The sequence below is a fragment of the Chiloscyllium plagiosum genome, unplaced genomic scaffold (assembly GCF_037043375.1).
Source record: "Chiloscyllium plagiosum isolate Xiang-an unplaced genomic scaffold, Cpla_swu_hap1 HiC_scaffold_7, whole genome shotgun sequence".
Classification (NCBI taxonomy): Eukaryota; Metazoa; Chordata; class Chondrichthyes; order Orectolobiformes; family Hemiscylliidae; genus Chiloscyllium; species Chiloscyllium plagiosum.
In genome coordinates, this window is record NW_028270145.1 from 9,268,881 (window position 1) to 9,283,072 (window position 14,192).

The 14,192-nt window shown below is 42.0% G+C and overlaps 1 protein-coding gene across 11 annotated transcripts in view; it reads right to left on the minus strand.

Moving 5' to 3' along the window:
- The window catches only part of satb2 (SATB homeobox 2), a 170,247-nt gene that overhangs the window by 107,681 nt on the left and 48,374 nt on the right, over positions 1 to 14,192 (minus strand). For all 11 annotated transcript variants that reach the window (XM_043692948.2, XM_043692945.2, XM_043692955.2 and 8 more), the window contains exons 6-7: positions 2,914 to 3,016; positions 260 to 313 (exon numbers count right to left, since the gene is read on the minus strand). In XM_043692948.2, the coding sequence (XP_043548883.1) occupies positions 260 to 313; positions 2,914 to 3,016 (157 nt within the window). The remainder of the gene's footprint in view (positions 1 to 259; positions 314 to 2,913; positions 3,017 to 14,192) is intronic.

Consider the following 14,192-nt stretch of genomic DNA (forward strand, 5'->3'; position numbering starts at 1 on the left):
ACCACAGCACTTCCCAAACCATGTGTCATTGGTCATGTTGCCATTTAGAATGATTGATTCAGAGCATGCAGTCAGTTGTAGCTGCTGTATAATAAGGATGAGTTAAATGTGGTGTTCATTAATGGTCCATACCTGTTACATCTTAAAAGCAATAGAAAAACAATTTGACGAGCAGAATTTTCTGCAGAGTAAATGGGTACTAATGAGGTCGTGGAGGGGGGGATGTGGGTGTGGACAATGGGAGAAGGGAGCAGTATACCTTTGAATAGTCTGTTTGATTGAAACACTGAGGGAACCCAATCTTGTGATGATTCTGGGAGAGTAAAAGAGAAAGACGATAAATACTACAAATTAGTTTCTATTGAAAAATTAATCAAAGAACATTCTGCCTCTGTGATAGAGTTAGATGTCACAGTTCAAGTCTAATCCACTTATCATTGATAAGGCAAGATTACAAAAATATTAATTGTTTATCAAATATTGACAAGGTTTTCATAATAAATTCCTGAAGAGATAGCCATGGTAAAGACATTTGGTTTAGATGTGAAGCCATCACCAGCTTACATTATATAAATATTTCATGATATTAGTTATTATTAATACTTATTATTTGAGGTAAAAATAAACGAAGCACTTTTAATATTTAACGAAAATGGAAAAAAGAGAAATATTGTTTATATCTGTGAAGGAACTAATATCGAGTAAATAAAAAATTAATAAAAAATCTGGGAGAGGTATTTCAAAATAGTGTCAGAAATCCACAGGAGTTGGTTTGAATTATTTACGTGATTTATTTTAAATCATTTCTGCAATAAATGACAATAATTTTTAAGTTAAAATTTGTCACATTCAAATTAGCTCACCACAGTAAAAAAATAATGAATTTAGATCATATTAATATTGTATCATTGCTGGGATTTTTTGCTTTGAGGTTGTCATTGCGGCTCATGTCTGTTCTATTGATTCCTAGTAATTCAATGTTGTCATTGAACAAGAGTCAAACATGTACAATAGCTTTGTGGTGCTGATGTGAAGGGAGGTAGTGATTGAATCTATTTCAAACTGCAGTCAGCAGGCAGTCAATTCAATATTCTTCTTGTTCTGGTAAATCCCTTGATGTGAGGAAGGTAGTTGCCATGGAGGCCACGTGTGGCAAGAACCTGTGCATGAAACCATTTAAAGTGGAGAGACATGCAGCTACCACACATGGGATTCTGGCTAACTCAAACATTACCCCACTCTTACTGCCTGCCACAGACTGAAACGAAAGGATTTGGCATTTGATAATCAACCCTGCACTATCTGTGGCCATCAAGTTCTGGCTGAGGGGTTGGGCGTCCTCAAACCTGGAGCTTCCAGCTCAGAGATAGAAAGTAACTAGCCAGTGTACCATAAGACATCCTTCCAATCCATAATTAATAGTAGCCAGAAGGCTGTCATTTATAGAGGCCATGGTATGTGTAGTACCAGTGAAATTAGGGCATGTGGAAACTTGAGACAAAACCCTTAGAGATTTGGTCCCAAAACCTGGAAACCCTCTTGTAGCTGCTGAATATCAAACAAAGTACACTCTTCTTTTTACAGAAGTCAAGGCCTTTTGTTGTGTTTATCCAAAAAAGGAGACACTGTGGTGCCTGACATCACCATTTTGTGGTCTGTTAAAGGGTGATCTACCAGAAAAGATTTAGGAGGCATTTTGCTTTTGTGGTCTGCTGAGCACATCCCCTGCTCTGTTGTGACCAAGGTGTTGAAGGTGTTCAGAGCTGCAGCAACTGCAGAAAAATATTGGGGTTTCACATCTCTGTCACAAAATAGCTCATTTTCACTACAAAATGAAAGTGAATTTGCACAGAGCAGAGGCCAGGAAAGTTGGTGATTTTTTGAAGGCGTACCACTTCTGCCGGTTTCTGTTGATCCAATAACGTACCTAACAGCTCAAATTTAGGTCAAACAGAATACTGAAAATGTACCAAGGATCCTGTCTTAGTGACTGGACAGAGGAAGCCTTGTGAGTATTGGAAATGCCTGCACTTCATTGTGTAGTCCAGCATGAACTAGTCAACTTCTCGCCTTTTATACTGGTTATGTTGCAAAGAGCTACTTGTAAGGTGCAAATGGGTGATATTCCTTCTGGAGTGCTGATGGAAGTCCGAAGGCCTCGTCATTGGCCATAGCAGTTTACAAAAGCTCTGATTATTAAACCTTTACCTAAATACAAAAGCTTTCACAGGGAACCTGATACATGACGTGTACATGTCATTTTATGTATAATCGGATGATAAAATAGTGCATATCAGTCATGTTCAACTGCATAGATTTCCATGTTTCACTCCTGCAGGCAATAATGTCATTAAAAACCCAAAAATTGCTTTACAGTACAGCAGACCTCACTGACTGAAGAAATCTGATTGTTAATGGGAATGATTTGAGCTTGAATAAAAATATCTTGGTGGTATATTGGAGCAAAGTGTGTAAACAGCAAAAATATTAACAAAAAGAATTGAAAGCCTTAATGAAAAATCTTTGCAGCACAACTGAATAGTAGCAACAATGGCACCTAGCCACAAGTCTAACTACATTGTGGAGAGGTGACAAGATTAATAGAACAAAAATCTGGTCTGTCAACCATTTCCCTGTCATTAACTTTGTCAGAACTTACCTGCATTGGTCTTTTGTTGTTTAATTATTGAATTGAACTAGAAGCTCATGGAGAACACATGGGTTAAAAAGGAACTATTTCAATTGTCCATGTGACTCAGATGGATATGTAAATAAACACAGCAAAATGTGACTAATTCTTGTGAATGAGGCCAACACTTGCACCACAGAATGAGCAGGTGACATGTTTCTAAGTGCAATTCTGCTATTATTGAACACAAGAAAGAAAACTGCAGCTATATCAAATTGAATTACCTTTAATCTTTTTGTATTTTTTGTACCACCTTCCGAACTCCTGGCATTTGGCAGATGATACATTGGCATAATAAGTGCTGTTCACGATGGAGGAAATCATGCTCTGGTGCAGAAAGTAAAAAGAGGGCAAATTGCAAATTAGATAGAGCCCCAAAATAAATCAACAAATGAGTGTGAGACACAAAGGGATTAAAAAAAAAACCACCTGAGCACTCAGAATTAGTAGTGACAAGTCAAAATCTGAATAGACAAGGAAAATCAATATCCGAATTGCTCTCATTTATTTGGGAAAAAGATCGCATCCACATATAGACTGGAGCCCTTTTAGCAGGAACATCCCCTATGTTTTTGTTACAAGCTCCTGCCGAGTTATGATTAATTACAGTCTTGGTACCAAGATTCTCTTATTTATTTTAATTACAAAATCCAATCTTAACAAATGATACTTGAGGAACATGTCATAACATAACGTGTAGTTTTTCTCTGACAGGTTCTGGCAAAACACTTGGAGACCTCTCTGAGAAGGTAATAATTTGCTGTTTATGTTATCATATGGGGTTGGGAAGGGACGGTGGAGGGTGGGGGGGGGAGCGTAATGATCTTCTTAGCCTGACAAAATCGTAAACCTGCTCTTTACTGATGAGCTTACCACTTTATTGCACCAAGGACACAGAGGAACTGTTCTCCCACAGTGTCAATCAACCACAAACACATGCTGTGTGGGCTTGCCTTCTCCTCATCCCCAGTACACATAAACTTGAAAATGCATAAGTGTTTTAACCTGTATAGCCTTGGGAAAATAAGTGAATTCGAAACCCATCCCTCAACCAACCATCAAGCACTTTTCTGGGTACACAATCAACCAGGATACACATCTTGGAGACAGGCAGCTTTCAAGCTCAGCCCTTGTTAAAATGTTGAGGGAGAGAATTGGAGGCTCTGACTCTTAATTACAAGCAGTTGTTTGAATAGCGATGACATACATAAATTGAGTAAGTGATTCAGACAAATGCTGATTTTTCTTTTTTCTACAAGATGTTAGTTTGTGATACCAGTTCCCAATATCTGAGTGAAGCAGTGATCTAACTAATGGAATTCCTGAGCAATTTTTGTATCCAACCTCATTCACAATACACATCTTCCAGCCATTGCGTCAGTAGTCAGAGATAGAATTTGAAGAAGTTAAATGTTCTAATCCAAAGATTTCTCTCATACATATGTGCTCTAAGGTTTGACTCAAGAACATTCAGCAGCAAATAGGATTAAATGACACTATTAAACATGTAATTACAGTTTTCTAAAATATTTGGCACTGCGCATTAAGTATATATGTGTTTATTTGTATGCAGAGCAGCTTGTTTTGTGTGTGTTTCTGTTTTGGTTTTGTGCGTATACCTTATGTTGAGGTGCTTGCATGTGTCATGTATGGGCTTCTGTAATAAATGTGGCACACAAAGATAACATCATGCATGTTTCAATGTCTATGTTTTGGCTGAATCTATGTGCACGTCTGTCTTTATGTCTGCATTTATCCATATACGTGTTTATGCTTCTGTGTCTATTTGTGTTTTGTAGACCGTGAGATAGGCATTGTGTAAGTGAGCAGATCTTTCACAATAAATGCTTACACCCTCTACTGTTCAATTAGTAGCTGACCATAAGTGTGTTTCAGTTGCTCACAGACTGTGTACACTAGTCTATCTCAGTTTGGGTGATATTGGGAGTGTGACAGTTAAGGAGTCACCCACATGATGGTAATTTAACTGAGCTAGTAAACTAGAGACCCAGACCAATTCTCTAGGGCACCATTTCAAATACCACCATGGAATACCAACTGGTGGAATTTCAATTGAATTCCTTAAATCTGCAATATTAAAGCAGTAATGATGATCATGAAACTACCACCAACTGACGCAAAAACCCATCTGATTCACTTTAGTGAAGAAACTCTGCTGTCCTTACCAGGTCTGGTTCACATGTGACTCCAGCCCCACAGCAATGTAGTTCACTCCTAACCACCCTGTGAAATGACAAACCACTCGGTTCAAGGACCGTTGGTGATGGGTAGTTAATATTGGGACTTGCCAGTGAAACCCACATCACATGAAAGAATAAATCGGCCTATACAACCCTGGGTCAGCGAGCAAGGGAAATCGGACAAGCGCGCTCTCCTCTCGGCTGTTATCAAAGGATAGATAGCCGAACGTCCGTTCAGGTCAAACACACGGTCAGCTTGATATTCCCAGTGACCAAATAATCTAACCAATCACTGTCCAGGCTCATGAAGCATTACTGGACACTTGGAATTGTGACAGACAATGCCCTGTAGAAAAAAAGGAATCAGAGAAAATTAGCGAGAGAAGGAGACATAAATAAATGCAATTGCATTCTGCCCTCTCTAACCACTACAAGCACAGAGAAACAAGGCTCAAATCCTTTTAAATGGGTAAAAATAAAACACATTTCAGACCACCCATCTGATTAACAGTGGGTTGTCTGTAATTTCAGAGAGAAAGTTTTCTGTATGATTAATTCTTCATATTTTATTGCATGTTCAGTTGTAAAATTGTAGACACACAAATTACAGTCATGGGTAATTCCCTGCTTGATTTAGCCAATACTACACATAAAAATAGAAGCTGAAATCTGGCCTAATTGCACCCTCCTTTCCTCAAAAGGGGGTGGGGGTGTGTGGTAGATCAAATTTACCATACCACCTCAAAAATCAGCAATAGAATGTTCCAGAAGGTCTATAACAGAAGGATTATCCAAAATATTTGTTCACACCACGAAGAGCTTGGAGGTGTAGACAGACAGACTACAGAAACAAACTTATTTGACATGCCTGAAATAAAAGTTCGTCGCACTATCTAGTGGAGGGGGGAGAAGAGAAAGCAGCACTCTCAGTGTCACTGTTTCCAAGCTCCTCTTTATCACAGCCTTTTCTCCCACCTTCTGCTGTTTTGGAAAAGGTTAGCCCAGATCATCCGAAATCCAGACATTCAGAGATCAGACTTAGCCTTCCGGATGTGCTACAGAATCACTCAGAGGTCTTGAAGCACTGACTGTATGAGAATTGCTCAGGAAGTTAAGATCAACTCTGGGCAATGACCCAGTATCATGAACCCATCACAAACATCACCAACTTGGGATTAGTGTCAGAAGCTACACAGGGCTCTGAAATCACTCCTCAAAGGTTGTTATCCCATCACCAAGTCATGCTTTATTTATATGTGGAGCGTCCTTGACACTGATCCAGTTCCCTCAGAGCCAACTCTCAGAGTGAACAGGACCTCTGACACTCATGTTAATACCTGTCATCCAGGGCTCCTGATTAGACTATCATGACAATCACAACAGGCTCTGATTTACTTTCCTGAATAGTTACTCAGAAGCTGCAGAGAAATTAAAACCTGCTCTAACTCCTGGCTACCTATAGAACTGATCCTTCTCCCAACATCAACTGAACCAACACCCACAAACAGAGCTGCATCAAGACATTATTTCAACAAGCTACATCACGCAGCAGCATTTTCAAGAAAAACGGATTCCCAAAAAACACAATCCACTGATTCCTCAGAAACAAACCCAAACCAGCAGACACAATGCAACAAAAACTATAGCCACATTACCTTACATCAAAGACATATCAGAAATGACTTCCAGACTACTCAGACCCCTTGGCATCATGATAGCCCACAAACCTACCAACATACTTAAACAGCAACTAATGAACCTAAAGGATCCAATAGATACCACCAGCAAAACGAACGTCATTTACAAGATACCATGCAGGAACTGTGAAAAACACTATATAGGACAAACTAGCAGGAAACGTGCCACCAGGATACATGAACACCAACTGGCCACCAAAAGACACGATCCACTATCACTAGTTTCTATACATACAAAGAAGGACACCACTCTGATTGGGACAACACACACATCTTAGGACAGGAGAAACGAAGACATGCACGAGAATTCTTAGAGGCATGATATTCTAACCAGAACTCCATCAATAAACACATCGAATTAGATTGTACCTACCTTCCCTTGAAAAAAGAACTAGAAATGACATCACCCACCCTAAAAAACCAGGACCTATAAATGGAGATGGGGGACATACCACCCACGCTTCTCCAGAGACTCTCACTGATGACGTTGCCTAGTCATGGAGACAAAACATCTGAAAACAAACCTTCCAGTTCAGCGAGCTAGCTTACATCCATATCAATAACCTGAGCTACAAATCTTCTCAAAAATTGCTCCCAATCCTTCTCTGTCTGACACATGACATCTGTTGAAAAGTGTGATGCTGGAAAAGCACAGCAGGTTAGGCAGCATTTGAGGAGCAGGAAAATCGAAGTTTCGGGCATGAGCCCTTCATCAGGAATTCCTCATTCCTGAAGAAGGGCTTATGCCCGGAATGTCGATTCTCCTGCTCCTCGGATGCTGCCTGACCTCCTGTGCTTTTCCAACACCACACACTTGACTCTGATCTCCAGCATCTGCAGTCGTCACTTTCTCCCACATGACATCTATTGCCCCTTGGACCACCCCACCTTACAACCAACCACTCTCCTGACAGCTGACCCGCCAAATAACCTGAGCTCCTCCTAATATCTAACTGCCCCATCCAACTCCTGACTGCATATCCTGACCTATAAGCCCCAGGGCTGTTGACCCATCTTCTCCTGTCATCCAGTACATCCCTGTACATCAACTTGCCACCTTCTCCCCCACCTCACCAACATACCTGCCACCCCATCATCTCAGCAACTGATCACTCTGACATCCCACCTCACTACCTATCTGGGACCTACCTCTTAACTACCTCTCCAATATAGCACTGTCAACAAAACGGAGGAGGATTCAACTAAAATCTATATTGAATTTCAACATCAATGTTACTGACTGCAGGTCACAGCTTAACCAATGGAATCGCTAACTAAGCATAAGTGTGTACTGTTTCTTGCCTCTGGGTGTCAGACCTCAGCTTACTCCACCAATCATAGTAGTTTAAGAAAGCTATTACAGCTGAAAAAGAGATAAGCACTCAACGGGACAGATACAAGAATGCCAATTTTCAACAGGAATAACAATATATACTGCATGAGAAAAGAGTGCGAATTGATTGGCAGTTCACTCTATTTGATCATGGTGGCTCCATGGAAAATGCAGCATCAATTGTTCACCATGCTTATGGATCTGCCCAATGAGTGCAAGACAGAAAAGAACACTTCTTCCAGCGATATTCACGGTGTCTGTACTACCAAGCCAATATATGTCATTTTTAGAACATAGAACATAGAAGAATACAGCGCAGTACGGTCCCTTTGGCCCTCGATGTTGCGCCAATCCAAGCCCACCTAACCTACACTAACCCACTATCCTCCATATACCTATCCAATGCCCGCTTAAATGCCCATAAAGTGGGAGAGTCCACCACTGCTACTGGCAGGGCATTCCATGAACTTACGACTCGCTGAGTGAAGAACCTACCCCTAACTTCAGTCCTATATCTACCCCCCCTTAATTTAAAGCTATGCCCCCTTGTAATACCCGACTCCATACGCGGGAAAAGGTTCACACTGTCAACCCTATCTAACCCCCTAATCATCTCTACGTTCACCCCAGAGTGTTTCCATATATTCAACAATAAGAATGGAAAACCTTATGTTTGCTACTCATGGGTGAGCATTCATGCTTTATCTTTGAGAAACCAAAGCTAAGTGTCTCCAATGTTTAACTTCATCTGTGTGTCGTCAATATTAAAAGTCCCGAATGGCACTAGTTCCTGGTTAACAGTGACACTGACTTCATGCAGGCTGCCTTAGCAAGTGGCGAAAGGTGAACCCAAATGAACATTTTGGGTCAATGCCCTGACGGATGCTGCCTGATCTGTCACGTGTTTCCAACATTTTCTCTTTTATTTTCGATTTCCAGAAAATCCAGAGTTTTGCTTTTGATTTAATATTATCCATTGCCTAGTCTCACTCTAATATAATATTTGGTTGGTTTGCTACTGTTTTGGTGGTCTGTCACAAGAGGAAAAGACACAATTCATAATCTAACAAGGACTAGCTTCAGGGAAAAAAAGCAAGTTTTTTCTTTTGCTTAAAGATTGAAAGAATCTGAAGGCCATTGCGTGACAAGTAATTAAGTGAAGCATTACAATATACTCATTGTGATGCTGAATAGCCAAGCACTTTGCCAAACAGAGTTGCTTTAAAATATGATTGCAAAATATGTTGGTACAACCTTATGCCAATTGCTAGATTGTGTCCACCAGAGGGGTGTTTTACTAGCACCTGCCTCAGCTTGGTCTGCACAGGCAAACAGCTTGATTGTACTCACAGAAACGTTCAATGTCACAGACTCCTCTATCATTAAACCATAGTGTATCCTGACTCAGTGGGACAGACTCACCAGAGATACCAACATGGTATACAGTCAGCAGGGAGTTGCACTGAAAGTCCCCAACATTGTCTCCAGACTCCATGACATCTCATTGCATCAGGTCAAACATGAGCAAGGAAACCTGCTGATTTTCGCCCATCCTGCATTCTGCCTCCCCTCACCTCTTGGCCAATAAGTCAGTGTTCCTTTACACTGGATGCCATTTGAAATGAATGCTAACAACAGCAGGCTTGGAGTCAGTACTCTGGCTGGGGGGCTTCAATGGCCATCACAATGAATGGCTCACCAGAATGGGTACAGACTGAGCTGTTTGACTGGTGAGAACAGTCTGCCAGACTGAGCCTCCTCCAGCTAATGAGCCAGGTTCCATGAGGAGTATCAGGAAATATGGCCAGAAGCAACACTGAGTGTATGAAAACTGAGGTTAGAAACCAATAAAGACACAAACAGAGGAGTGAATGCATGTCGAGCAGTAGAAGCAGCAAGCAAAACACAGAGCCTTGCGGTCCCACAATGAACAAATCTGACAAAAGTCCTGTGGGCTTGTTATACTCAGTTGTGAATGGTGATGGTCAGTTCAATAAATTACTGGAAAAGGGCATTTGTCAAACATGTAGTACTAAAAAAATGGGGGAAGCATTTTCAACCAGGTGTGTCGAGTGGATGATCTACCTCAGTCTCCTCCTTAGATACCCAACTTCATGGACGCTAGACTTCAGTCAATTTCATTCACTCCATGTGATATTAAGAAATGGCTTATGGGGCTGGACACCGCAAATGCTATGGGTTCTGACAACATCCTGGCTGTATTACTAGAAAATTTTGTGTTCCAGAACTAGCCATTCCTCTAGCCAAGCTACACCAGAACAGTTACAACGATTGGCTTCTGCCCAGCAACATGGAAAACTGCCCAGGTATGTCCTGTTTGCTAAAAGCAGAATACATCCAAACATACCAATTACTGCCTCAGTCTCAGAACGCCTCTGCATGAGTTCCTCAGGTTAGTGTCCTCAGGCCAACCGTCTTCAACTGCTTCATCAATGAATTTCCCTCGACCATAAGGTCAGAAGTGGGGATGTTCGCTGATGATTGCAAAATGCTCAGCACCATTTGCAACTCCTCAGATACCAAAGCAATCTATGTCCTAATGCATCAAGACCTGAACGATATTGAGGCTTGTGCTGATAAGCAGCAAGTAGCATCTGCACCACACATATGCCAGGTAATAACCATCTCCAACAAGATAGAATCTAACCATCTCCCCTTGACACTCAATGTCTTTATCACCATTGAAACAACCTCAATCAATGTTTTAGTGGTTACCGTTTAGCAGAAACTGAACTGGACCAGCTATTTAAATACCATGGCTTCAAGAAAAGGTCAGAAGCTGAGAATTCAGCAGAGGGTAACACACTTCCTGATCCTGAAAGCCTGTCCATCTAGAAGGCATAACTCAAGATTACAATGGAATACTCCTCACTTGCTTGGATGAATGCAGCTCCAACACTCAAGTCCACTTGATTGGCACTCCAACTACCGCCTTAAACATTTACTCCCTCCAGCATTGACACGCAGTAGCAACAGTCGTACCAGCTACAAGATGCACTGCAGCAACCCATCCAGGCTCCATGACAGCCCCTTCCAAACTCACAACATCTCACACCAACAATGGCAAAGGCAGCAGATATATGGGAACACCACATGAAGGTTCCCCTTCAAGCCACACATCATCCTTTAGTTTTGCTGGGTCAAAATCCCAAAATTCCCTTCTGATCAGCACTGTGCATGTTCCCACACTCCAAAGGGTGCAGCGGTTCATGAGGATACCACCACTTTCTCCAGGGCAATTAGGGATGGGCAGTAAATACTGGTTTAGCCACCAACATCCATAATACAGAAAGGACAACTTTTAAAAGGAATGGTATAACCTAGTAACGCACCTGGTCTAAGTTACTTCAATATCATTATTTTAATGCTGCTACTAAACCGAGTCAAATAAATCTAAGCAGGGGCCATATGCACTGAACAGAAAGTCTCAGCTTCATAGTTTTAGCTACAAACTAAGAATGAAAGAATTAGTTGAAGGACTGAAGATGAAGTTGACATTTTCATGAGAGATGGAGGGAAATTCACATCTTGCAAATTCACTCTCTTGAGGGTAAAGCTTTGCAGAGCAGGCATTTGTATTTGGGCTCAGGCATGATCAGCCAACAGTGTTGTCTTGTGCACATGAGTTAACCTCCCAGCAGCCAATGCTGAGCTGCAGGAGCTGATGATTAACATAGAAAACAGAAACTAGGAGCAAGAGTAGGTCATTCTGCCCTTCGAGTCTGCCCCACCATTCAATATGTTAATGGCCAATCATTCAACTCAGAATCCTGTTTTCACTTTTGCCCCATACTCTGTGATGCCGGTAACCCTCAGAATTATGGTTAACACCTTCTTGAAAACATTCAATTATATCATTGTTTTCTATGGCACCACTCTCTGGGTGAAGAGATTTCTCCTCATCTCAATCCTAACTGACCTACCTCAGAACTTTAGACTCTGACCCCTGGTTCCAGACTCTCTGGTCCTCAGGAACATCCTTCCTGCATTTACCCTGACTAGTCCTGTTCAAATTGTATTCATTTCCATTAGATCTCTCCTCATTTTTCCAAACTCCCAGCGGACATAATTCTGACCAATTCAGTCCCTCTTCATACCTCAGTCCTGCCAACCCAGGAATCAATCTGGTTGTTGTTTGTTGCACTCCCTCCACAGCAGAATATCCTTCCTCACATTTGGTGACCAAAACTGCACACAATACTCCAGGTGTGGCCTCACCAAGACGCTGTATAATTGCAGCAAGACATCCCTGCTCCTGTACTCAAATCTATTCTCTATGGAGTTAAAACTCACACAATACCAGGTTATAGTTCAACAGGTTCATTTGGAATCAGTAGCTTTCAAAGCACTGCTTCTTCATCAGGTCAACCACCTGATGAAGGAGCAGCACTCCGAAAGCTAGTGCTTCCAAATAAACCCATTGGACCATAACCCAGTGTTGAGTGATTTTTAACTTTGTTCACCCCAGTCCAACACCTGCACATCCAAGTCATGGCTATTCTCTATGAAGGCCAACATGGCATTTACCTTCATCACCTGCTGCACCCACACACTTACTTTCAGCAATTGGTGACAAAGATGCTCATGTCTCATTGCACCTCCCCCTTTCCCAATTTATCACCATTCAGGTAATAAACCGCCTTCCTGTTTTTTGCTACCAAAGTGGATAATCTCACAGTTATCCACATTACATTCCATCTGACACGTGTTTGTCCATTCACTCAGCTTGTCCAGTTGACACTAAAGTATCTCTGCATCATCCGACCACCCGGTTTTGTATTGTTTGCAAACCTGTACATATTACATTTAGTTCCTTCATCAATTTGTGCCTGAATGTCATCAGCCACTATTCCTGAGTGCATAGCAGTGACACTTATAATGTGCAGCTACAGCCCAAGCCATGTTAACTGTTACACAACTTAGTCAGCAGTGTTGGCCTAATGTCGGGCTGGCCCAGACTAGATTAGAATGGTGGCAAACTGCAGCAGCATCAAGTTATTCAGGCCCAAAGAGCTTAGTCTGAAAGCTGAGAAATATAGTCAGCGTGAAAGGGGTGATAAAATTCTGATAAAGAGATGGTAATCAAATTTTTTAAGTAGCAGGACTTCAAAATAGCTGGACCCGCAACTGATGAAACTGACCTTTCTGATGATAAGGAACTACACGTGTGAGTTTGGAGAAGCTAATAAATGGCATTACCTACTTGTCCTTAACTGGAGTTAAATACCTTCTTCTGTTTTTAGTTTATTGGCTGGAGAGATGCATTTCATTGTGTTGTAGGAGTAGGAGGGGATGCAATGCTAAGGGTACCTCCAGCTTCCTGCCTCTGCCTTGATTCGGTCCATGGTGGAATTGCCTTCTCATCCTCCCACCACTGAAGGCCCATAAGTGGTCAGTGAATGCCCATTTAATGGGTTGGTAGTGACCCAGCAGCAAGATACATGATGCCTGAAGCCTGAAAAGCAAAGCCTGTTGGGGCCGTAGTGGAGGGGGAGGGAATGGGAAGGGGAGAGGAATTGCAGGTTGCCCTTTCTTCAAAAGCACCTAGAGGGTCCTTATGGATAGCCACCACTGCCCTCCGCAATCCTCGCCTTCCAATCTCCCTCCCACTATCACTCACCTTGGTGTGGCTGGTCCCTTGGGTAGATACAGTACCAGCAGCATCCATCACTCCCCAGTGGCGCTGCTGTGAGCAAAGAAGCCAGCAAATCACAACCAACAGGACGTATAGCCCCAGGCAAAAGCCCGCCACTGCCCAATGAGCTACCTGATTGGCACTTAATGGAGCAAGCTTTCCTAAACAGAGGCAAAGCAGGGCTTTCACTAGCTCTCCAGCTAGTGGGTGAGACTCTCGTCACGTACATTGAAGTAACCCACTTAATTGAATTTTTCATACAATACTAAAATTCTGGCTGCACCTCGTGCCTGGTTAAAGCATTGTTTCTCTTTCAGATTAAAGCATTGCCGTTTATAGTTGTAGGTCCTCAAGCTGGGGCACGCTCCAGTAAATAGTGTAGAAGCAGTTGGTATTACCAACGTGTTACATTCTCAAGGTTCATCTTTTGTTTCTGCACTTATTCTATTATCGCCTCCTCCGGCCTTGCACCATCACCCCCCCTTGTCAGTGAAGCACTGTGCCCTCCATCCTTTCATAGACATACCCCTGATGTACTTTTGCTGCTGCTTTCTCCCTGGCTCTGTCTTATCCTACAACCTGCATGGACAGGATGAATAGACAATGTCTTTTCCCC